Here is a 24,692-nt window from a genome sequence, read left to right as displayed (position 1 = left end):
TCTTGGAATATCTTATTATTGTTATTTTTTTAATGCAGATTTCTGTATGCCTGTTTTAGTAGTGGAACAGTAGTTTACCATGCAGTAAAAACAGAAAGAAAGCTCTGTGCACAGGAACAAACAGTTGGTGGCAGAGGATGCATGAGACACAACAGAGCAGAGGAGCAAGGTTTAGACATTGTTCCTAAATAATTACTTTACCCTGTTCTTTGTGTTTCAGTTAATTTTTTTTTAGAGTTTGTTAACTGATTTTTTTGTTTTGTACTAAATTTTCAGATATTAATATTTGTAGGACATGAATTGGAATGTGATGTATCTTACAATGGTATTTGTGTAAATAATGAGAACAAATTAATTTTGAAGGGAAGGAGTGACACCAAATGGCTGTATAGAAATGGAGTTCTTTGTGTGAAGTAAATTGATCTTTCTTTGCTTTTCAGCTGCACTACAACTCCAAGACTCTAAAGACTGAATCGCCAAACACTTCCCGAGGATCCTCTTTGCCAAGAACCCTTTCCAAAGAGTCCAAGCTGTATGGTATGAAAGACACTGCCACATCTCCTCCTTTATCTAGCACTATCCACAGCAAGACTAACACCTTACTTCCTCCCCAACCCCCACCCATCCCATCAGGTACTTATAGACAAACTTTCTGAATCTGTCATGGATGTATATCTTTCCTTGGTGTAATCTACTGGCTTTGGATCCGGCTGCACGTTACCTGACGCTCTGTGTTTATCAAGTCTTAACTTTGGCTGCAGAAAGCTGATCCCAGAAGCAAGAATGCAGTTCATAAAGCTGCATTTTTTAGACTTTGTTTGCCAAAGCAGTCTCAGTAATGTTTCTGTCATAATCACCATATCCTGTCACTGCCTTCTCCCTGTTTTCATTTAACAAAAGAATGATGCTGGAAAGCAAAGTTTAAACATCTGTAAACTCTTGCAGGCCCTTAAATAACCATGATTTGGAGTAACTTGAGTTCTAATACTGAAAAGTTCTGTTTTATCTCCAGTGATTCCTGTTCTCAAGCAGGAGCCTGTCGTTACATCGTGTCAGATCTAGAGCTATGTAGATTGCACCTCTAATTTCTGAGACGTTCACTTTTCTCTCCTTTGGCATTTGGATATGGCTTGAAATACAAAGCTGAATATCTGTCAGAATTCGATGAGCAGGCAAAATTAATAACTGAAAGTTGGCATGTGGGGGTTTTGTCTTATAAAATCACCAGAGGTGCTGGGAGAGAACAGTGAAATGGGGACACCTTCCTCAGTTCTCCATGCTGTCGAACCATTAGCTCTTACTCCTCTAAGTAACCATCTTCTTTATGATTACCAGATGTTGTGTAATGGTTTATACTACTACTCTTCAATTTTGTTCTCTACTTTCCTATCTTCTTTCTAATCTCTGCCTTTGAATTTTTACCGTATCATGTCCAGTTACTGAGTCTTGCTGGTTTTATGGCTGTAAGCTCTTCATTTGATGGGAGACTTACAGGAATTGCACTTGTATGATAATATAAATGTCTCCCCACACTAGGCATTGGATTGTAATTGCTTTATTTCTTTATGCAATGTATTTTTATTAGTTCAGAATTGTTTTGAAACACATTTATTGTTGCTTATACTACTTTTATTAAATAGTACTTTTCCTCTGGAAATCATTTCTCTGGAATGGAAACCACCTTGTCTTACTGTCTTTGGTTTCCAGTAAAAGCACTAGACTGAATAGTTTGCATAGAATGAAAATTCAGTGCTTGCTTTTTTTAACAAATAAAAGGATTTTTAAGCTCCATTTCAGTAGTTTGGATTAGTAGTTTGGATATTTTTCTTGGAGAATTTAAAATCCATATCTGCATTTATATCTATTAATCCTAATAGCCGTATTTCATAGAGACAGTAATGGAGCTGGTACTAATATCTTCTCTGCATATTTATATTTTGGTGAGCATGGATTCAAGCCTCTTCCACAGATTTACAAGACAGTAACCTTTCTATTAGTTTATACTGAGGCTAGTTCGAGAGTATAAACTTTTATAAAAGTTTAAAAGTTATAAAAATTATAAAAGATCAACCCTTTAATACTTTTACAGTATAAGCCTTTAAAAATGCTGGTTTAGAATCTTTAGTTATTCTTTGCATAAATATAGTAGACTTGCCATTTACAGTTTTGGTTTTTGATGTATTTTTCTCTGTTTAAACTGACATTCTTTCCAGACTCGTGCATTTATTTTTCCTAATTCCACTTTGATTTCCAGTCAGCTGTGGTTACTTTGCATTGGGTATTTGGAGAGGACTTGTGTGTATCAGCTTTCAGTGCTAGTTTTTAAAAATTGAGGTGGTGACAATGACATCAGAGTGTTTGGTCAAGAACATGAGCAATGGAATTACTACAATTGAGGATTACAGGCTAACAGTTGTTTTTGCACAGCTTTCTTAATGAAAACTTAATGACTTTAATTTTTTCTAACTGATCTGATTTATGTCTCTTCAGATGATACAGAAAATTAGAGGCAACAGCTGATAGTTACCAAGTTTCTTGTAATGTTTATTAGTTGTTGTTCAGTCGTATTAAATAAGACAAATTTATCTTTTAAATGTTGCAGCCAAAGGGAAAGGAAGTGGTGGAGTAAAAACTGCTAAACTCTATGCGTGGGTTGCGCTCCAGTCCCTGCCAGAGGAGATGGTGATCAGCCCCTGCCTACTGGATTTCCTAGAGAAAGCTCTGGAAACCATTCCCATTACACCCATTGAAAGGAATTACACAGGTAAGTTGAGCATTTGTGGTCTCTTACTCTATGCTTTTTTTGTCTCTTGGTGGCACTGAGCCGCTTTTCCCTTTAGATTCCACTTTCTAATGAGTTCTTGTGCTTGTTAAAAGCTGTCAGTTCACAGGATGAAGACATGGGACAATTTGATATACAAGATCCCTTAGAAGAGTCCACAACATCATTAGTATCATCCTCAACATCAGCATATTCATCCTTCCCTGTGGATGTGGTGGTTTATGTACGAGTTCAGGTGGGGCTCTACCTCAATGTTAAGGCTAGTAACTTTAGTCACAGCTTTTAAAATAATCTATGCTTCTAAGTTTGCTTTTTAAAAAATAAAATACGTTTTCAAGTGTCCTTTCTGAGATATTAATGTATAGTGTGATGATTAAATAGGAGTTTTGACATATTTTAGTCCCTTGGAGACCAAAGAAATGAGCTATTTTGAGAGAAGTCATGAAAGTTCTGAGCATGTTTTGTCATCACTTTGTCCTTGTGTTTTGGACTTTTTTTGAAAGTATCTTTTATAGCTACTCTTTCTATCCTTTGTTTATAGTTACCATTGCAAACCAAAAATAATAATTTCAGATTTTCTCAGTTTATGTGGAAAATGTAGGAATATACAGTTAGGATCTACGGGGCATCGTCCATACTGCTTAATATTTGATGTGTCCAGGATTTTTGTATGTGTAAGAGAGAAAAGTGCTACTGTGGAGTGATTCAGAGCACTTAAGCTTGATCTGAACGTTGCTATTTTTCCACTTTGCTCAAACAACATTTTTTCCTGGCATAAACTTGATTATGTTGCCAAATTGAACAACTTGTTCTAACACATTTTTTTTTGCCTGTGAAAATTAGCCACAACAATCTGTAGCCTCTCTCAGCTTTTAGCTGGAAACTCATTTGGCCAAGAACGTTGGCCCTGGTGAAATTAATGTATCTATATCAATTTGTATACAGTTACCTTACTAATTCTAAAGCCAGTCTGAAAAGGTTGTAATTTGCTCAGATTTAAAAATCAATCCACAGCATGTTATAGTCCAAGTTTGGGATGTTTTCAGTATTTCATATTTGTTCACTGAATGCTTTATTTTCTTGCTGTGTTTCAGCCCTCTCAAATCAAGTTCAGTTGCTTGCCAGTATCAAGAGTTGAATGTATGCTGAAGTTGCCTTCCCTGGATCTCGTTTTCTCTTCAAACCGAGGAGAATTGGAAACTTTAGGCACAACATACCCCTCAGAAAGTGTGTCCATTGGTGGCAGTACTTCACAGAGTGGCTCAAAGAACTCACTTAGCAAATCTGGAGCCCCAGGTAATATGTGTAGGAATGTTGATTCTCTGCTATGGCTCACATCAATACCGAGAATATTTACGCTACATTGCTGCTAAAGGGCATAATTTGAAGTGTACTTGGTCTGTTTAATTTTGCTGTTAACATTAAGTATTATTTCACATTTGAAAACGCTTTCAAAATCTAATTTTTTGCCAAAAAAATATTGACTTCAGGTTCCTCACCTGGGCTGGGCAGCCCTCTTGGCAGGACACGGCACAGCAGCAGTCAGTCAGACCTGACGACTTCCAGCAGCAGCTCTTCAGGCCTGAGCTTTACCGCCTGCATGTCTGACTTTTCCCTTTACGTCTTCCATCCCTATGGAGCTGGAAAACAAAAATCAGCCGTTACTGTGCTAACCCCTGGATCAGGAGCCTTAGGTACACAGCACGGTGTTGTTTGCTTCAACGAACCTTGTTCAAGTTTGGCGTGCTTTTCTGAGCTGGAGATTGGAAAAGCTCACAGGAGATTAAATTTTTTCCTTCCTGCTTCTAGGAAACGTGGATGAGGAACCCACTTCGGTCACCGGCCGCAAGGATTCTTTGAGCATTAACCTCGAGTTCGTGAAAGTCAGCCTGTCACGGATAAGGCGCTCAGGAGGTTCCTCCTTTTTTGAGAGTCAGTCTGCGAGCAAAGCTACCAGCAAGATAGATACCACACTGATAAACATATCTGGTAAATGCTGCTTCCATTTTCATCCCATCTATCCAGCTAATTAGGGAACTGCTGTTCCAGTGACGGACTTCACCCCGGGCAGCTTTTGTGGCTGTTTATTGAGAGCCATCTACTTGCAGTTGTGTAGTAAAATTTTTGCTCTTTATGAGTGAAGTAGGGATTGATATATTAAATGTAATGGTGCTTGGAGTATCTGTTTGCCAGGTGTGCCTTTTTAGCCTCCTGATCCATTTAATGTAACTAAATGGACTGGCTCAAACACATCCCTGACATCAGTCCATCCCACTTAATGTCACCCTTGCTACCTGCTGCCTATGAAGCTGCAGTGCGAGCTAGATTCCTGAATACTAAAGGAAGTAAAAATGAGGTTTAAAGACTTATTTACTCATTTTCTGCCCCTGACTTACTGGGCAAACAGCTGAATGGTTGTGATTAATCTGCCACTGAAGCCCTCATGTGACGAGTCTGAGGCACATCCAAAAGAAGTAGGACTTAACATCATTTATATTCTTAGGGTCCTTTTTGCATTTATGAAATATATTTGTATTTAATATTGGATTTGGAGAAATGGCAAAACCTCAGGAAAACTGTTTTTGCATTACAGCACAGACAACACTGCTGGGTGAAGAAGAATTTTGACTATTTTGAATGCCTTTTAATTACATTTGGTTACCAAAACCTGTTACTACAGAGAATTTACAACTGTCTGTATATGCTTTCTCTTTTTCAGCTGTCTGTGATATAGGATCTGCTTCTTTCAAATACGACATGCGCCGACTCAGTGAGATTCTGGCCTTTCCCAGGGCTTGGTACAGGAGAAGCATTGCTAGACGGCTTTTCCTCGGGGATCAAACAATAAATCTGCCAAGTAAGAGACTGCTTATCATGAAAAAACTTTTTGTGCAATGCGTTATTTATAAGCATTTATTACCTGTATCTTATCATGTGTGTGACTAGATATAAATGTGTCATAAATGACTCCATGTGCAGCCACTCAAAGAAGTTTAATAGAAAATCCTAGAAGGAAGAAGTTAAAAATTTAAAAAGTAGGTCATTGAATAATTTAAAGAGCATATTCCAAGTTCAGGTTGGATGGGGCCCTGAGCAACCTAATCTAGTGGATGGCATCTCTGCCTCTGGCAGGCTTGGAACTAGGTGATATTTAAGGTCCCTTCCAACCCAAACCATTCTCTGATTCTATAATTTATTAATGAAGACAGCAGAAAACCTTTAGTTGGATTAAGTTAAATATATTTTAACACTCTCCAAATGCTTCTGATTATATGGGAGGATATAGTTAGTCAAAAATGAAATAGTTGTTCTGCATTTGACGTGCTGCTTTTTCTCTAGCAGCATCGGGTCCTGGGACACCAGATTCCATTGAAGGAGTAAGCCAGCATCTTTCTCCTGAATCCTCACGGAAAGCCTACTGTAGGACATGGGAGCAGCCCTGCCAGTCTGCTTCCTTTACTCACATGGCACAGTCACCTAATGTTTTTAGTGAACACAGTGCAAGCAGCAGTATGTCACCTGGGACAGCATCTCACAGCCTAAAGTCTCCAGCTGTTACAAGGTCCAGGAGCGTGTCTGACTCCTCAGTGCCTCAGAGAGGTGAGTAGACAATGATTTCTTTAGTTTTTTTGAAGTATTTCTATCAGCTGTATGAAAAATAAGTGTCACTACTGCTTTATAAAAAGCAATCATAAAATATTCTTTGCCACTGTGCCTGGGAGTGGAGAGTCAATGGCTTAGAGAGAGGAAAATATCTAAAATGAATGAATTAAAGTGTACTGTGTTAGCTTACTTTCTATAAATTTGCATTATTGATATGTGTAAAGTGAATCAATATCTGTGACAACTAAAGCAACACATATTGCAAATCCTCTAGTTTTCATTTATCCTCACTCATAGTTTTGTTGTACTCTTTAAATATGGTGTTTGTCAGTCCTTTTGTAATATTCACTATGGATATATTCTGCCAGTTTTTCCTAGCATGTGGAATAATGTAAATTTTTGTCTACTTTTTTTTTTGTTTTGTTTAGATACTCTCTCAAAAACATCAACTCCATTTAATAAGTCAAATAAAGCTGGAAGCCAGCAAGGAACACCATGGGAAACGCTGGTTGTGTTTGCTATGAACCTAAAACAATTAAATGTTCAAATGAATATGAGCAACGTAATGGGCAATACCACGTAAGTATAAAACAAGTTCAGGCATGTTTTAACAGATGGGGTTTTTGGGGGGACAAAGACTGTTAACAGCCTGTTGTCTTTTAGCTTTAAAATCCCAACTTTTTCAGTTTGGAACAGTTAATCCTCTCATGAATACTTAATCCTGAAGTCCCACGTGCCTAAACCACATTATTTACTGCATTCCAGTAAATAATATTTAGTCTCTCTTTTGACAGCGTGGGTAACTGTTGTCTATTTTCACCTCTGTTCCAGGTGGACCACCAGTGGTTTGAAAAGTCAGGGTCGTCTATCTGTGGGAAGTAGCCGAGATCGGGAAATCAGCATGTCTGTGGGTTTGGGAAGATCCCAGCTGGACTCCAGAGGGGGAGTGGTTGGAGGTACCATAGATGTTAATACCCTGGAGATGGTGGGTAAGTTGGAAAGCTGCCTGGTATTAGCATATCCTCCAGTCAGTAAATGTGAAAAACTAAAGAATATACACAGTACCTTACTTTGTGAACCTGCTAGTATGGAAAAATTGAATATGGATTCTTACTTGTGCATTCTGTCTATGGAACACACTTTGAATTGAAGGGTTAACCTTCTGATCAGGGCTAAGTCAGTCTCAGGGTTGCACTAAAATTACACTGTCTAGTTGTGCAACCCTTCAGCTGTCTGGACAGATGGCAGCTCAAGGATTTGACAGCAGTTCAGCTCCTCCTAGACCTTCACAAGTGCTTATGGTCAGGGAAATGCCAAACTGGCTTTGGAAAGGGGCTGGGTGTTCTGGTGCTACACCAGAGTCACGGCCTGCCCATGCATCTGGAAAAAAACCAGTGCTTTCTCAGTCTCCTCTGTATTCTCTGGATGGCATAAAGGTGTTATCACTGGAAAAACTGATTTCCTTGCCTCTAATACTGCATTTCTATATTGCTTTGCTTTTATTTCAGCTCATATTTCTGAGCATCCAAACCAGCAGCCCAATCATAAAATTCAGATTACAATGGGTTCTACTGAAGCACGTGTTGACTATATGGGATCCAGTATCCTAATGGGAATCTTCAGTAATGCTGATCTTAAACTGCAGGATGAGTGGAAAATTAATCTGTATAATACTTTGGATTCAAGCATGACTGATAAAAGGTAATAATGTTTCCTATGTTTAAAATGTGTAATGTTTGATAAGGTCAAATGACTTCCATCCATTCTGTTCATTTTTTGGGGATGGTTTGTATTGGTTGGGTTGCCAGTAGGAAACAGATTAACTGCTAATGTTCTTGCTATTTTCAATATCTAGTGAGATCTTTGTCCATGGGGACTTGAAATGGGATATCTTCCAAGTGATGATTTCAAGGTCAACAACGCCAGACCTAATAAAAATAGGGATGAAACTCCAGGAATTCTTCACTCAGCAGTTTGATACAAGCAAGCGAGCTCTGTCCACCTGGGGACCTGTTCCTTATCTCCCTCCCAAGACAATGGCCAACAACTTGGAGAGAAGTTCACAAGAACAATGTAAGTGGCACAAAAAAAATAACATAATTTCCCATTAGGATGTTTTAATTGCAAAAATTCCTCTGAGCAACAGTGTCAATGAAACAGATAAGAAAATATCACTCATAATCCCATGTTTTACTAAAAATAATTATGGCAGCAATCTTTTCTGCATCTTTCCTGAAGTTTGTTGTTCCTGTTTGCTTTCCAGTGTTGGATGCAGCCCATCATCGCCACTGGCCAGGAGTTCTGAAAGTGGTATCTGGGTGCCATATATCCTTGTTTCAGATGCCATTGCCAGAAGATGGAATGCAGTTTGGAGGATCCATGAGCTTGCATGGAAACCATATGACACTGGCTTGTTTTCATGGGCCTAATTTCCGCTCAAAATCATGGGCCTTATTTCACCTTGAAGAACCAAATATTGCATTTTGGACAGAAGCCCAGAAAGTTTTGGAAGATGGTAATTTAAACCCTTTCTTCACTTCTCTAAATTCCTTTAAATGAGTTTTTAAAATTTTTTGATACATAAGAAGAAATAAAAAATTATTTTCTTTAGGTCTGAATCAAGATTATTTCCCACAAATATACCACTTAGCTAAAAGTAATCTATTTTCTCTCCATCTTTAGCACAATTTACTTTATCTGTGGAATAATGCAAAGTACCTCATCAAATATATTGGATATGTCCCTGATAATATGCCTACAAAGTGGATTGTCTGACAATGTTAATTGCTTGTGTGTGTTTATGTAGTCCTTTCTCTCTGTATGATGAATTTTGATGGTCTTATTGCTTGTATTTGTCTTAAGAAGTTTTACTGTCTGTAGCTACTGAGGATGTAATTTTTCTGTTGTTTGCAAGCTTTATACCAGTTTTTATTCCACTGGCATACTAATTATTTATGTTAAATACCTGTATGAGGAGAGGGAGAGGGAGAGAAAATCCTACTACCCTCACCAAGCTATTTTTCCTTTTTTTTTTTTTAATTTCTCACCCTGTGGTGCCCACCCCTTCAATCCAGGTACTAGTGAACACTCCACATATATTGTGCAAACCCTGGACTTCCATTTGGGCCACAACACAATGGTCACCAAACCCTGTGGAGCCCTCGAAAGCCCCATGGCCACAATCACAAAGATAACGCGGCGCCGCCACGAAAATCCACCCCACGGAGTTGCCAGCGTGAAAGAGTGGTTCAATTATGTTACAGCCACAAGGAATGAAGGTGAGAGTCATGTTCATTAAGTCTGGGGGTTGGTCTGCTGGCAGATGTTTCTGCTTAAAAGCTGCTAAACTTGAAGTGGGCTACAGGGAGAATGGAAGTTGTTTCTTCCCGAGGACCTTATGGTGAACTATGGAATGAAGCAGTGGAATATGCTGAAATTCCTCTTTCACTATATGCAAAAAAAGTGTTGTTTCACACTCAGTTGTGATCTTGTAATGTAAAATATATTTTCACTGTATATAAAGGTTTTATGGATTAAGTTGAAGTAGGAATATATTTTAGCCTTCCATCACCACTTACAGCTAACACTTAAATTATTCATCTGCCTAAAGCTTTTCAACCTTGAGCTGTTTCTAGGCCTTAAAACATTTTGAATCATGTCTTTAAATCATTGTTAATTGGAAAATAAAAGCTTCAAGCTGTTAAAATAAATCTGAAAATACAGCTGTTGATTTTTCAGTCACAAACTGTAGAATCAGTAGTTGACATTAATAGGACTTCTGTGAAATATATATGGCATATAGTGAGAAATGAACAGATGATAATTTCTTGGAAAAGTATTTTTAAATGATTGATATACTATTCTAATATTTATTCCTTTAGAAAGACACAGCAGGAGGTAGTGGTTGAAGTTCACAAACAGAGAGCCTGTCTATTAGATGTTTTTGTGTAGCCTGTGAAGGATTTAAGTATATAAACAACAACATTTGTTTTTTTGATCTTTTCTAGCCCTGCTTTTGGGAGCAGGCTCAAAGATATAATCTTCTTAATAATTATACAATTTTACAAATGACCTTTCTTAACTTTTTTGCCTTGTTACAATTAAACATTTCCCGTTGTTCCTGCAGAGTTGAACCTGCTTCGGAATGTTGATGCCAACAACCCAGAGAGCAGCACAACAGTGAAGAGCTCCAGCTTGCTAAGTGGCTTCAGAGGTGGCTCCAGTTACAACCATGAAACTGAAACCATCTTTGCATTGCCAAGGATGCAGCTGGATTTTAAATCTATCCATGTTCAAGAGCCCCAAGAGCCTTCGCTACAAGGTGCAGTAAACATAATTTGTTTTTCTTGGTCTAAAACTATTTCTCACTAATGAGGAGTTAAATGCAAGGGTAATGTGCTGGTAAGAGAAGACAATTTATTCTGAGAATTATTGTAGATCTGCAAGAAAGGATAAAATTTCATGTGGAGGGACATTTCATTTTATGTTTCTACATAAAACGTAGAGGGAATTCTGTTGAGAGAGTGAAGATCTCGTCCAGAGACCGGTGACTATAGACTAAAACTTAGTGAGAGAATTGATATGAACATTTGAGCTGGATTGGCTGTGCCTAGGGGGTTGGTTTTCTTATATTTATTAAAATCTTAGAGAAGAGGGCTGTTCTCAAAAAGGGAATACGAGATAGGAGCCTAAATTTTATGCTCTTGTTTTCAAAGTAGTATCTTCAGATTTCACATCTTTAAATGATTTGTATTCAAATTCTATGTACTTTTACATATACCATATGTGCTTGTAAGTGTATTAATACTATTTTTATCTGACTGTAGATACAAGTGTTAAACCAAAGGTGGAATGCAGTGTAGTAACTGAATTTACAGACCACATCTGTGTAACTATGGATGCTGAATTGATCATGTTTCTGCATGACTTGGTGTCTGCTTATCTAAAAGAAAAAGAAAAAGGTGAGTTGTTTTATGAGGTAACACTTCTCTGACAATCTGCAGTTGTCAGATTATTTGACAGTAAATATAGTCTGTCATAATCTTGCTCCTATTTTGATACCCAGTGTTTATTTTAACTTTCTTTTTGGTATAGACAAATGGCAAACTGTTTTAGGAAGCTTTATTATTTTTATTGTAATCCTTTCACCAGTGGAGTCCTTTCAAGACATGCATTTTTCTGACCTCAGAATGCTTTATTTTTATACATAAATATGTTCAGTTGCAGCATTCAAATTTGGTGTGTTCATTCTTAAATAATATGTGGTCTTCACCAGAAATTCTGTAAAACTAAAACACGAAGTGGTTCTCTTTTTTTGAGATTTGTGCCTTTGTTTTATTTAAATTCAAAGAGAATTCAACTGAGCTGCTTGAGACTGACTAGTGTGGGGTTTTTCCTATCTCCACTTTGCAGCAATTTTTCCTCCTCGCATTTTGGCTGCTCGACCAGGGCAGAAGAACTCAGTTGGTGTTCTGGAGGACAGCTCTACTGACAAGGAGGCAGAGGAAAGCATTACTTACACTACAGTCGACTGGAGAGAATTTATGTGCAATACTTGGCATTTGGAACCCACACTCAGGTAATAAGCTGCTTTATCTGCAGTCTCTTTGGCTATGCATTAACTTCTAGATTAGAATTTATGCAGATTAAGGATATTGTTGAAGGCTCTTCAAAATTAGGATACAGGAAACTTAAACTCATTAATTTCACTTTGTCCTACAGTAGCCCATTCACTTTCAGCCATGCAGTTTTTCATCTTGAAGTTTTCCATTTTTAGCATTCCAGTTTTAGTTTTTAAACACCTTAAAATAAAAAAAGCATAATATAATCGTTGCTATATGGCACTTTAAACTTAACACAAAAGAACAGTGGGAATGGCAGCAACTCACTACTCTCTGTATATAATCACTAAAACTGACTTTTCTCTGTGTGGGTTTTGTTTGGTTTTTTTTTAACCTGTGCTGGAGCCACCTGAGTGTTCATTCACATATAAAAACAACACATCAGGCCAAACAAATCTTGACAATTGGCATTTTGTGTTAGCAGTAGTAGTAAATCAATTTAAACATGATCGCAGGCAGCCCAGTCTGGTTTTTCACCTCCTTGAACATCCTCTTCCTTCGAGAGGATGTTCTATTGATCATCTTGAGCTTATCTGTATAAATCAAGTTTGTATAAAACAATGCATGTTGGACTTAAGTTGGTTGTAAGTAACGGTGGGAAAAATTGATTTTTGTTTATACAAATGCCTTTTGCTATATTTATATATTTGAGATTGAGTCCTCTGTTTATTTTGGGTTTTTTAGATTAATATCCTGGACTGGGAGAAAAATTGATCCTGTTGGTGTTGACTACATCCTCCAAAAGCTGGGCTTTCACCATGCAAGGACTACTATCCCTAAATGGCTGCAGCGTGGTGTCATGGATCCTTTGGACAAAGTTTTGTCAGTCCTTATAAAGAAACTTGGTACTGCACTACAGGATGAAAAGGAAAAGAAAGGAAAAGACAAAGAAGAATATTAAAAATACAATGTGACAACCGTAACTCCGTTTGATTTTATCAAAGTGTTTTATTATATTTTAAGAACTTAAATATGGTTTAAAGAGAAACCTAACAGCTTTTTGCTACTCTATTTAAAACTTACATTGTGAGTAACTGTTTACTGTGGTACTTGATACCATTCTGTATTTGAAGTTATTGCATGATGATGATGACCAATGTACATTCTGTGAAGGAATAGCTGGAACACTGTAAATCTGCTCCTCAGCATCCGTTTTATTATGTGCAATATGATCCTGCATCTTTACAATACTTGCAGATTAACTGTGAATTTTCTTAAAAGTTTTATTTGCCATAACACAAACCCCTTGTTGATGTGACCAGTAATTGATTTGTCAATGTAGACTGGTGTAAATTATATATATATATATATATATATATAACTTATGAAACTGTGATTGCCTTAGTGCTAAAAATCATGAAGTTTATTACACTTGTAATAAAATTTAACTACTGTACAGGACTTTATTTTTTTTTTCAGTGAAGAAAGGGGAACAACAAGAAGAGAGTGTTTTAAGTGTAACTTTGCACAGAATGTGATTTAAGTGAGGTAAATCCCAATCCTGGCCGTGTGCCAGGAGCTTTCTTGGAAAGCAGCCAGGACGTGTGGCCCCAACCATAAAAAAAAAGCTGGATTTGTTTACCCCATGTGCAACAAGCCAATAGTTACACACTCAAGAGAGACACTGATTATTTATTTCAGAGGTGCCCAAGCCTGGGTGCTCGGTGGTATTCCATAAATCAATCATGCCAACTATCAAAACTTTTTTCATTCATGGCTAGGCTTCGCGAACGAAGATTTGGGAAGGGCTCTACCCATTTTTCATGCAAGCGCGTTGATGGCTAAAAAGGCCAATACGAGAAAGGCAAGTCCGGTTGCAAAAGACACAGCAGAAAGACTCCTTAGATGGTATATTCTGCAAGGTTCGATTCTTTCTGCGTTGTCTTTTCTCCTCAAGAGTGATCCTGCGTGCCTTCTCAAAAGCATCAGCAGCGTTATAAATGGTCTGTCTCCAGGCCTCCCGATTAGAGGCCAGAGTGGACCAGTTATGGTGATCAATATGCCCGAGGCTGAGTTGTTGCTTCAGGGAGTCCTTGTATCTTTTCTTTGGAGCTCCTCTCTTGCGGCAGCCAGTGGCAAGTTCACCATAGAGCAGGATCTTAGGGAGGCGGTGGTCCTTCATCCTAGAGATGTGCCCTGCCCAACGCAGTTGCGTTCTCAGGAGCATGGCCTCAATACTCGTAATTGCTGCCTGTTCGAGAACAGATGTATTGGTCACATAGTCTGACCAATGGATGTTAAGGATTGTACGGAGGCAGCGTTGATGGAAGCGTTCTAGGAGACGCAGGTGGTGGCGGTAGATGACCCATGATTCGGAACCATATAAAAGAGTAGACAGCACTATGGCTCTGTAAACACTGATCTTGGTGCTTTTCTTCAAGTGTTTATTACGCCAAACTCGTTTATGGAGTTTTCCAAAAGCACTGTATGCCTTCGCTAACCTATTGTCTATCTCCCCATCAGTCTTACCATCTGAGGAGATGAGGCTGCCTAGGTAATTAAACTGTTGGACTGAACTGAGTTCTGACTGGCCGATGGTGATGTGGGGACGGTGGGGGACTTCCTGAGGTGCAGGCTGATGGAGAACTTCTGTCTTCTTTAAGCTGACTTCCAGCCCAAAGAGCTCAGCAGCCTCTGCAAAGCAGGATGTTAAACGCTGCAAAACTTTTTACTATTTATACATTTTATCAAACAAAGGAATTAGTGTTCCTTGGCTACAAGTTACATAGTTCTCTTACTAATTAGTATTCTCTCTTCTATTGGTTAATTATTCTGTCGCTTGTCACGCTAATTAGTCCGCATGCTCAGTCTTTCTCTTCTTTTGACTTTCGAGTTAATGAGTTTCTTGGGCCAGTGGTCTGTGAGTCGGTGGTCATGATCTGCCCATGCTGGAATTACCTTTTACCCAGCTGGGGCAGATTTCACTACACTTGCTGATAAATTCTGCATTCTTTGTGCCCACTACCACTGGTACATCCTTCTCCCCCGGCTTTGTTAACCTCCGCCTAGGTCTGAGACGATCGAAGCATGCCCCGCCCCAAACCTTAATAAGGCAATTCTACCAACAAGTGATTTGTTTTTCTGACACCTGGACAGCACTTTGAGCCTGTTAGCTGCTGTTGCACGGACTGCATCCCCCTTCTCGTCGATTAGGCTTGAATGTATACACAGATCAAACTTTAAAGAACACGCCTTTATCAAGACAATGTTACATATGCCGCGCCCTGCAAGAGCAGCCCCGCGCTCCCCTCAGCCCCTCCCTCAGCCCCCCTCACCTCGGCCGCTCCCCGTCGGCAGGAGCTGCCCCTCACGAAATGGCGGGAGGGGCTGCGCAGCGGCGTCCCCGCCTCTAAAGCGCCGCCGGGCACAGGTGCTGTCAGGGCCGTCTGTGAGGTACCGTGAGGGCTCCTGGGCTGGCCGAACCCACCGCCTCAGGGGCGGTCTGAGGTGCCGTGAGGGCTCCTGGGCGGGCCGAACCCACCGCCTCAGGGCGGCAGGGACCTCCCTCCGCCGCGCCCCAACCCTCGTTTCCCTTCAGGCGCGCTCCGGCTGCCCGCCGGGTGCAGGCGCTGAGGAACCACCCACAGCGGGACGGGCCCGGCAGGTGAGGGTGTTCTCCGAGTTAAAGGAGGGGCGCAGGTACAAAACCCTTGAACTCGTCCTGGAAATTTCAGAGGGATCTGCTTCGCTGCATTCGTGGTTTGCCGGTTGAGGGTTTGGTGTGTCCTTCGAGCTGGTTGCGTGAGGGAAGGTGGTTAACTAAAGGGTGGAGTGGCTTCCAGCCTGGTGGTGCCGGCTGGGAAGGGAGGGTTTGGAGGGACACCGGGTCAGGGAAGGAAGGGGTTGGAAGGACACCAGATCTGGGTTCTGTCCCAGCCTGTGGGGGGCAGAGCACGAGTTGTTTGTAGTGCTCTTGCGAAGCAGCTCAACTAGGAAAGCTGCAGTTTGCGGGGTGCCTTTACCACTCACAGCTTTACTGTGAAAGTTCCTTAGGTTGGTAGAAAATGGCGAGCAGCAATGGCTGGTTTCAGGGTGCTGGGATGCCCGCCTTTGACCCCGCACCAAAGAGGATTTTGCCACCTGAGGCTTTCAGGCAGCCAGTTCGGAAGACACTCTCGGAGCCCGTGACTGCAGGGCTGAATCCTCCACCTTCTCAGTGGCGCAGTCAACCAGTGGTGATGCAAAATCCAGGTAGAGCTTTCAATTATAAACTAGGATTAGCTGCAAATGGTGTCGCAACCCCCTGCTGCTTTTTCTTATCACTGTGTTTGCTTTAATGACTTTTTTAGCATCTCCTCCTACTTGTTCCTCTTCTTGCGACGTTTTAGCGCGCTGGAAGTTGGCTACTGATTTGTTGTAGGCTTTTGTAGTTTGTCTATAGTCTGCAGCATTTCATAATTATGAAGTTCAAGTTAGACATTGAAAGTACTGTAGAGGTATAGGCTGTGTTTTGGCAATGTTCTGTTGCATGAGTTTTAGTAGATATCGTTGAGAAAACTGCAGTTCCAGATATCCCAGGATGTATTTTGAATTCCATCACTTCGAATAGCTGTATTGAGATAAAGGCACCTCTTTATGAGACTTGTAAACAAGGATTTGTTTTAGTTCTTCTTGAGTGGGAGGTACTTGTGCCTGAGTATATCACACTCTTGAAGCTGGTGATTCTATCCATCTAGTGGTTGGTGAAACTTTTACAGTGTCTTACAGCAGGGAGTTCTGCTGCATAGTGAGGTGTGAAAAACCACAGGCTCCGCTGTTTTGAATCTGCCATCAGCAACTTCTGTTGGATCACTGCTTTAGAAGAGTGGAGAGGGGGATATAGGTTGTGTTTATTTATAATACCTGTCTATATTCAGAGGTTGCTGGATTTACTACTCGGAGGAAAAGCTTTGATGCTTTTAAAAGAGGATATGCATACCATTTCAGAATTACTGATGATGTTAATGTAGGATTCTGTACAAAGCAATAGTGCTCTACAGTACATCTTGTTGCTTTTTGTTCTTCTAAGAAGCGTCTGAAAAGCATTTATTGCAAACAGATTTAAGCTGTCAGAGAGTGTGTTCAGTTCTCAGTTTTGTTTAATAACCTTTTCTTTTTAAAGGGGCACACAAACCACCATTGTCAGCACTTCCTTCACAGAACCAGCTAAAGGAGTTGATTGCAAAATATAAAGAGGGAGCAATAAACTCAGTATCTGCCTTGCATCAGTTTGCCCAAATGCATAACAAGCAACTTGAATTGAAAGAAACTAGTTTGGCAGGTAAATATTTCTTTTCCTAAATAAAGTATTACCTGCTTATCCTTGAGATTATCTGAATTTCTGCAGTTAGTATTGGTGGCACTAGTACAGATGATTTTTTTTTTATTGTTGATTGCACTACCCTTCACATACGTTGCTTTCTGGCTGCCCTTTTATTGTCTACACAGCTGTATCTCATGATTAAGTGCCACAGAATTTGATCAGGTGAATTATATAAAATTCTGGCTGCTACCAGAACTCTGTGAAATGTGCATAACGTGAAAACCGCCAAAATTCTCATGGAGGTGAAAGATATGAATTGTGTTTTGCCAAAATTGGTTTTTTTTCTCTTGTATTTGTTCTAGGCATTAATATAAGGGCATAAAGCTATGGATAAATTATCTTAAAATAAATTCAGTAATTGTGGCTGCTTTTTTTCCTCCTTTAAAGGTGATATCATAAGGCCTTATTTTGCCTTTTGTGCTGTGATAAATGGTGTTTCCTACAAGACTGGGCTGGGAAAAAACAAGAAGGAATCTAAATTAAATGCAGCTAAACTGGCTCTTGCTGAGCTACTTAGCTTGGAGAATACAGGGGCAAACTCATCTGAAGATTCAGGTAAATATTCTAGTAACACCTAATTACTAATGGCCTAAAGGTTTCCTATGTAAAACCTCTGTGGGTTTATTAAATGCTTGAGCATCAGGGCCTTTGTCAGGTTTTTTGAATCCTTTGGGTACATGTCTTTTGATTCTGAATCTGTTTTTTTCCCTTGTCATTCGTGTATTATCAGTTGGTAGTACAGAGCCAAGAATACTGAAGGAATTACTTGTTGTTTCACTTGATTTGCTACTCACTAGGTACAGCAACATGAAGTATATCTCAAGTGTTGAATTTTTGTGATTATAAGGGTTCCCCACTGATGTACTGCTTTAAAGAGAATTCAGTTACTATACTGTTTATCTTCTTTCAAGGTTCGTTGTCTAAAAAGTCGTAAGTTTACAAGGACTTCAGATAGAAAAGGAAATTCTTAGGGAACTAGAAACTTTGACTTGCTGGAAGTAAGTGTGAGATTCATGTTTAGAAATTAGCAATGTCCATCCCACTTCAAAATTTTCTTAAATTCTTAGATTTTCCTTGTGTTCCTGCCGAGCTCCAAACTCCAGCAAACTCTGCTTGTGTTTCAAGGGCCTCTGTTGGTAAGGAATGATCTTGTTGTTCTCTGTTGATTCAAATTACCTAGCAGATCCTTTCTTTAATTCCTCTTCTAATACATTTAGTGATCTCTGTATGGTACTGTTATTTTAAACATCTCTTTGAAGAAAGCTGTAAGAATTAGTGTCACTAGGTCGGTTCCATAAATGGAAACTTCATTAAATTGCTTGAATTTAGGTGGTAAACTGATGACAGAAATAAACAGTATAAATAAAAAGTATTTCTGTCCTTACTTGAACTAGTGTGCAATAGGTGATCAAAATTGATCAATATACTGCCTTATTATAATGAATGATAAAAGCATAAAGTGCTTAGGTATTCTTGAACTTATTTTTTAATCCTGATAATTTTCAGAATCCCAAAAGTATGTGTTGATAGTAGTGCTTACACCTTGTGTTCAGGTTTATAATTTGTCAAGTGGTTGCTCATGTCTGGTTTTTTCCCCCCCACTTGCAAATATGTCTTACTGGTTTCTGCTGTTTTATTTAGGAGGATGGTCTGTATATCCAAAACTTTCACAAACACTGGAAGAAGTGTTTACCAAGCTGACTGCCCAACATCCCGAGTACCAAAGCTGTGGGAGTTCACTGGCTGCCTTCATCATCGAAAAAGGCAAGTCTGTTTTGACTGTGAGCTTTGGGGAGCGGGAAACCTGGGCTGTGCCCAGAGAGCAGCTTGGTGGGCACCTGGCAGCCAGAGCAGGTGAACCTCCCACAATGCCTCTTCTTATAGGTGGGCAGCACGAAGTTGTGGCTCTGGGAACAGGGGAATGTAATTACAGCCGGCGCCTCGAGTCCTGTGGCAGAGTGTTGCACGACAGCCACGCCATTGTCACTGCCAGGCGCTCCCTGCTTAGGTGAGGAGGTGCCTGCAAATAGTGTCCTTGCAGCCAGTTCTTCTCAGTTTTACTTTGGCACTTGCATTTTGTGGCTAGTATCTTCTGGATTGTTTTTGAATCATGTGAATTAAATGTGTCTATGTATTAATAAGCAGAGGAGTTTTTTTCACGTTTACTGTTACTTAACGCTTTCTTTTAGATATTTCTATAGGCATCTCTTGCTGTTCTATAATAAAAATCCAGCAAAGTCGGAGAGATCCATATTTTGTACAGCACCAGGCTCGAAACTGCTCACCCTAAAGCAAAATACAACTCTCTCTCTCTACATGAACCAACTTCCAAAAGGAACTGCTCAGTTAAAGTCAGATGTGTAAGTACCATGGTTTTCTGAGATGTTGTAGTGAAAGATTCAGGACGAGCTTTTGTTTATTACAGATAACTATGTGCCCCCTTCTCATACAGTTAAAATACTCATAAATCATGAATTTAACCACTGATCAAGTGGATGTGATGACTTAATGTCATCCTTTGCACCACAAGATTAGAGTACAAAAAGGCTTGAATTGAAACCAAAGTCTACTGCTGTGCTTTGTAGATAAAAGGTAATGAGAGAACCCTGATGGGACAAACACACTCCTATGCTTATCTTTACACTTCTAACTTTTGTTAAATTTCTGAAAGTTTGGGATTTTTTTGGAATGGTTTTGATATTTAACAGCAGCAATCATTGGTTTACCAAGTTATGGGCAACATTATTTCATGTCTCCTTTTATTGGTAGGGTAATGTCATACTATCTTAACTTTTTCATACATACATCCAGGTAGTTGCTTTCATGCTGAATTTGGGGGATTGGGAAGGCAGACTTGTGACCTGGAAATCACAACCAGTTCATTGCAGGAGCTCCTTCTGTTAGAACTGCAGGAGGTTTTAGGTGACTTTCAGTGTTGTAACTCCTGCACAGACTTGGTTGATGAGACTGGATGCATTTGTAAACTACCCTGAAATACTTGATGGGTCACAGGTTCACCACTGTCTCTTTTTGCCCCTTCTGGTGTGTCCTGTCTTGAGACAAACTCAGAGAAGTATTTTCTTCTAATATGATGGGTTGGCTTATGTACAGAGTTATTTAAAGATATTTTTTAGGAGGGAGTTACTTGCAAGTAATGCATTGAGGAGCAAAATGTGGCTGCTTACTAACAGGTGGTATGTTACTTAAGCCAAAATTAAGCATTTGTTCTCTAATAATGTATTAGATATCACTTTACAGTAGTCTCTAATCAGAGTGCTTTCTCACTGAAAGCCATTCTCATCTTACTGTAGACATCTTGGTCCACAATCTGTATCTGCTTACGAAGCCAGTGAAGAATTGAGTCTCCATGTTGCTCTGGAAGGCAGGATTTACCTGGCTGTTTGTTGTCCTCCTAAAACTGTCAGAGTGAGCAGCATGTCAGGCAGTGACAAACTGACAAAGTGGGAGGTGGTTGGTCTTCAGGGAGCCTTGCTGAGTCACTTCATTGAACCAGTGTATATCAACAATATTCTTGTGGGTAAGTTTAACGCAAATTTCAGTGGGGTCTTTGTATGTTTGATTAACATTTTATAAACCATTAACTAAACCACATGATTCTCTAAAGAATTACAGTGTTTTTCTGAAAAGGTACTAAGGGTATATGTATTTTTTACTCATCTTTGAAATGCCCTAATGTAAAACTCAGACATTGTGGGTTTCTTGTAGCTTGCCAGATTGCCAGCCCTTCCTTTTCTATGTATTTGAGTTACAGAACAAATTCAGCTTTTTCTAATGAATTAAATTTTCTATATTGAGAAAATATAAAGTGTGACAAATACTGTGTCTACTCTTCAGTCAAATGGTGACCTTAAGGTGACAGTGTTAGTCATTTCACTACTTGAAAGCAATAGAAAAACTTCTCAAATGCTTACTTAAGTAGTATTCAAAGTAAACATAATAATCTGTAATTATTATTGCCCTTACAATAGAAATGTTGACCTTCCTTGACATGCAGCGGACCAAAGTATATTTAGTAGGTATTTAGCAGTGCTGTTGGATGTGGAGTAATGTGGGCAAGCTCCCTGGCATATCTTCTAATCTGGAATATCCAGGTTCTGTTTTAGTGGTGTCTTCTGCAGGGAACAGAAAAAGAGTTGATGAAAAATAATTGTTCAAAAAAAAAGGCATCCAGTGAAAATAATGATGCCTCTGGAGAAGGAAGTGTGAAATCATTTTTGTTCTGTAAAATTGAATATTGGAACTCATCTGCTGAACTTTCCACACATTGATTTTATGTGAAAAAATAACTGTAATGTAATTTCTAAGAATGCAGAAATGTCTGCATTCTTAGCTTTCTTGTTTTTTTTTTCAATTTGATGTACTCACATGTGACTGATATTGTTCTGTTTAATAGGAAATGGAAATTGTAAGGATACAAAAGGACTAGAAATAACTATAAAGAAGCGTCTTGATGATGAACTTGTATCAAAGCTTCCCATGCCTTACCTGGTCAACAGATCTCATATTTACTTGGTGAAAGCTGCACAGCCAGTTCAAACAGACTTAAACCAGTGGTCTCTTAGTCTGAATTGGACATCGACAGATGCATCCTTGGAGGTCGTGGATGGGATAAGTGGAAAAACCACTGAAAGGTTAGGATTTCTCTTTGTGTCGTTGGAAATCATGGTTAGCCTAATTGTTCTGTACTGGTTCATTGGTGTATTCAGTTTTTAAGCTATGCATGGAGGCCACAGCATGAGAGACGTTCTCTCCTGTGTTGACCGAATTCATCCTATGATTTAGATGCAGTTTTAGAGCTCTTGTAACTCCACAGTGGGATACCAAGATACGAAACAAAACAGTTCTTTGAAGGGAGATATTTCCAGTCTGTTATCTCTTGTAGTGCATGTATTAGTTTTCACAGTACATCAGTTAGCATCCTAGTTGAGACGAATTCCAGTTCTGTACTATTCACAAAGTGTTAAGAGGGAGAAAAAAACCCTGTGATGATCAGAGCAACCTCCCCGTAATGATTTTGTTGCTGAGTTTGATTGTTCCTCTCTCACCGTGGCCGTAGCTCCCCGTTCCAGAGCGGCACCTGCATGGCCAGCCGCCTTTGCAAGGCAGCCATGTTCAGTCGGTTCAGGCTGCTCTGCAAGGAAGCAGGACGGAGTGATTTGCTTCAGATGGCAACATACCACGAAGCCAAGGTGAGCTGCTGCGGGGAGGGGGAGTTGGGCTGAGTCGTCTCTTAGTGTCTGCTCTCAAAGCTGGCGTGATGACCGCGGCTGACTTTCTGTTTAGCTGACAACTTCACCTGAACAGCTTGTAAACAATCTGTATCTTTTTTTCCTCCTGTCAAAACATGCAAGAGACCGTTTTTTTAAATGATTCAAAAACTACTTCAAAAAGAAATCGCTTGCTAGTTGAGTCTTGATGTGTTTAGATTTGCATTGAATGATGGTGAATGTTTATTTTTCTGTATAAAGATAATACTGGAATGGAAAAGACACTGAAAAAAAAGAAGTTTATCGGAACAATTTTCTCATCCCAGTAAATGCCCAAAAATATGAAAGGGGTATGTTTTTAGAGTCTAAAACTTCCTCTCATTGTCAGCATTTGAGGGAATTGTAAGATCTGTAGTTACTGTTTTCTACAGCGTTTGTGCTTGTGCATATTATGTGCTGATGGTAAAGAACACAGGTCTCTGTGACCGTCATCTCTGTAACCATCATTCTTGAGATTTTTTTCAGGGTCTTCCTTTTTCTTGTTTTAGGTTGAATCTCAATTGTACCAAGAAGCTAAAAGCTTGCTGCAGAGCTACTTAGAGCAGCACAGCTATGGATCCTGGATTGTGAAGTCTCCACATATTGAACAGTTCAGTAACTGACTGTGAGGTGGACTGTGTGTGAAGTCAGTTCGGATGATCTATTTCAGTGAAGTAATAGCTCTGATTAGTAAAATGTTTAATTGTAAGTTTGTATTTAGAGGAAGAAAAGAATTCCAGAACTGCTTCTCTTCAGTTTAAATGCAGTTGTTAAATCGCCTGTAACAGTTCAGTCTTTTCCAAAAGTTGATGTTTTCTCACAGATAGGAGTATCCAACGACTTTGTAAATCTGTTTTGCTTTGCTCCCCAATGCCACCTGATTTCAGCCCCCTCACCCCTGCCCAGTGTCACACACTTTCACCTTATGGAGTTACTAACATGTTTTTTTCTTGATGATTTCAGGATTTCTGTATCCTGATTTCTTCTTTTTCCCTGCCTTTTTCATATATTTCTTTTAAGAAAGAAAAAAGATCAGTAAAAGCTGTATTTCTTAGGGAAAAAGCATACCAACGAGAGAATCTTTCTCAGCAACAAAAATGAGCAATCTGTGCCTTATCTGTGGGCATCCATCCTTTGCTAGTTCTTTTATGAGTTTTTTGTTTAGTGTGGATTTGCCAAGTGGCTTGTTGTTTACTGTGTATTGTTTGTGGTAGAAGGGTTAAAAAGTAATCTGTGTACTTCCAATGAACTTCAAATTACCAGCTGTTAATCATCTCTTAAGCGACAATCACTGGTTTTGGTAGCGGATTTAAAGTGTTCTACAGGTGTCAAAGCTGTAAATAAGAAAATAATGCGATGTGGTACAGAAGTCACCTGAAACAAGGCTCCTTCAGCCTTTGTGGGCTGCCCCAGAACCCATCAATGTTAGTGCTTGTGGACGAGCTGGACTCCTCCACTCTCAGATGACTTCATCACTGTGCTGACGAGTCCTCAAAAAATTGTCTGCATACATAATGATCTGAAAAATGATGCCTGTCAAGGGGGAAGTTGCTTCCTTGTGAATTCTGGTAAGAATATAGTAGCATTGGTATGAAGTTGAAAAGGATGTTAAATGCCATACTTGGGTTTTGTGTGGTGGTGTGAAATACTAGTGTGTTTAAGCTAGATAATACATTTTGATTATGTTACTTGACTTCTGTGCATCATCCAAGTGTGGAAAGCTGTTATGTAGTGTTCTTTTACATGAATATTAGTGCTGTTGTCAAGTTTCAGCTTCTTGTTTTTAAAGGACTGTAAACAAACTCCTCTTTCTAGTATTTTTTTCTCCTTAGTCTGTTTTTGTAACTAGTATGTGGAGTCGCTTCTGGGAATGATCTTATGCTGACTTTCAAGTTGTTGAAACTCACTGACTTGTTACTACTTGGTTAATTTGGGAGGTTGTGTGATGCTGTTTTGTTTTTTTGGTGGCACTTGGCTCCACGTGCTATTTGCTCCATGTAATGTTTTCTTTCTAAGAATGCCGGAGAATGGCCATCATATTCCATGCTAGAGTGGAGTGTTGCCTTTTTCCAGGGGTGTTAAAAGCTCAATAAATTTCCTTGACAATGTTTTAACTA

At 39.4% G+C, this 24,692-nt stretch overlaps 2 protein-coding genes across 20 annotated transcripts in view; both read left to right on the top strand.

The window, feature by feature from the left end:
* Window positions 1-13,402, top strand: part of KIAA1109 (KIAA1109 ortholog) — a 91,633-nt gene extending 78,231 nt beyond the window's left edge. For 8 of the 12 annotated variants that reach the window (XM_027690043.1, XM_027690040.1, XM_027690041.1 and 5 more), the window contains 18 exons: window positions 441-633; window positions 2,603-2,764; window positions 2,878-3,017; window positions 3,877-4,078; window positions 4,273-4,476; window positions 4,592-4,771; window positions 5,502-5,639; window positions 6,122-6,382; window positions 6,814-6,964; window positions 7,217-7,374; window positions 7,894-8,086; window positions 8,241-8,458; window positions 8,649-8,900; window positions 9,460-9,663; window positions 10,512-10,706; window positions 11,212-11,346; window positions 11,798-11,963; window positions 12,691-13,402. In XM_027690043.1, the coding sequence (XP_027545844.1) occupies window positions 441-633; window positions 2,603-2,764; window positions 2,878-3,017; window positions 3,877-4,078; window positions 4,273-4,476; window positions 4,592-4,771; window positions 5,502-5,639; window positions 6,122-6,382; window positions 6,814-6,964; window positions 7,217-7,374; window positions 7,894-8,086; window positions 8,241-8,458; window positions 8,649-8,900; window positions 9,460-9,663; window positions 10,512-10,706; window positions 11,212-11,346; window positions 11,798-11,963; window positions 12,691-12,907 (3,369 nt within the window). In that variant the 3' untranslated portion in view covers window positions 12,908-13,402. The remainder of the gene's footprint in view (window positions 1-440; window positions 634-2,602; window positions 2,765-2,877; window positions 3,018-3,876; window positions 4,079-4,272; window positions 4,477-4,591; window positions 4,772-5,501; window positions 5,640-6,121; window positions 6,383-6,813; window positions 6,965-7,216; window positions 7,375-7,893; window positions 8,087-8,240; window positions 8,459-8,648; window positions 8,901-9,459; window positions 9,664-10,511; window positions 10,707-11,211; window positions 11,347-11,797; window positions 11,964-12,690) is intronic. The other 4 variants (XM_027690049.1, XM_027690048.1, XM_027690039.1 and 1 more) reach the window with 2 other exon arrangements.
* ADAD1 (adenosine deaminase domain containing 1) lies at window positions 441-24,692 on the top strand. 8 transcript variants are annotated; one of them, XM_027690057.1, is made up of 12 exons: window positions 441-537; window positions 16,104-16,197; window positions 17,108-17,266; window positions 17,696-17,863; window positions 18,376-18,444; window positions 18,950-19,072; window positions 19,193-19,316; window positions 19,498-19,668; window positions 20,620-20,846; window positions 21,723-21,960; window positions 22,386-22,518; window positions 23,085-24,692. In XM_027690057.1, exons 1-12 carry the CDS (start codon window positions 535-537, stop codon window positions 23,196-23,198), a joined length of 1,623 nt encoding a protein of 540 aa, XP_027545858.1. In that variant the 5' UTR covers window positions 441-534; the 3' UTR covers window positions 23,199-24,692. The 8 variants fall into 8 exon arrangements, with proteins under 8 accessions (XP_027545858.1, XP_027545854.1, XP_027545855.1 ...); XM_027690053.1 differs by lacking the exon at window positions 441-537 and adding an exon at window positions 15,268-15,376 and having other exon boundaries at window positions 15,992-16,197; XM_027690054.1 differs by lacking the exon at window positions 441-537 and adding an exon at window positions 15,435-15,453 and having other exon boundaries at window positions 15,992-16,197.

This window comes from Neopelma chrysocephalum, unplaced genomic scaffold (genome assembly GCF_003984885.1).
Source record: "Neopelma chrysocephalum unplaced genomic scaffold, ASM398488v2 Primary Assembly neopelma1_79, whole genome shotgun sequence".
In the NCBI taxonomy this organism is placed as follows: domain Eukaryota; kingdom Metazoa; phylum Chordata; class Aves; order Passeriformes; family Pipridae; genus Neopelma; species Neopelma chrysocephalum.
This window is presented reverse-complemented; position numbering and strand designations above follow the sequence as displayed.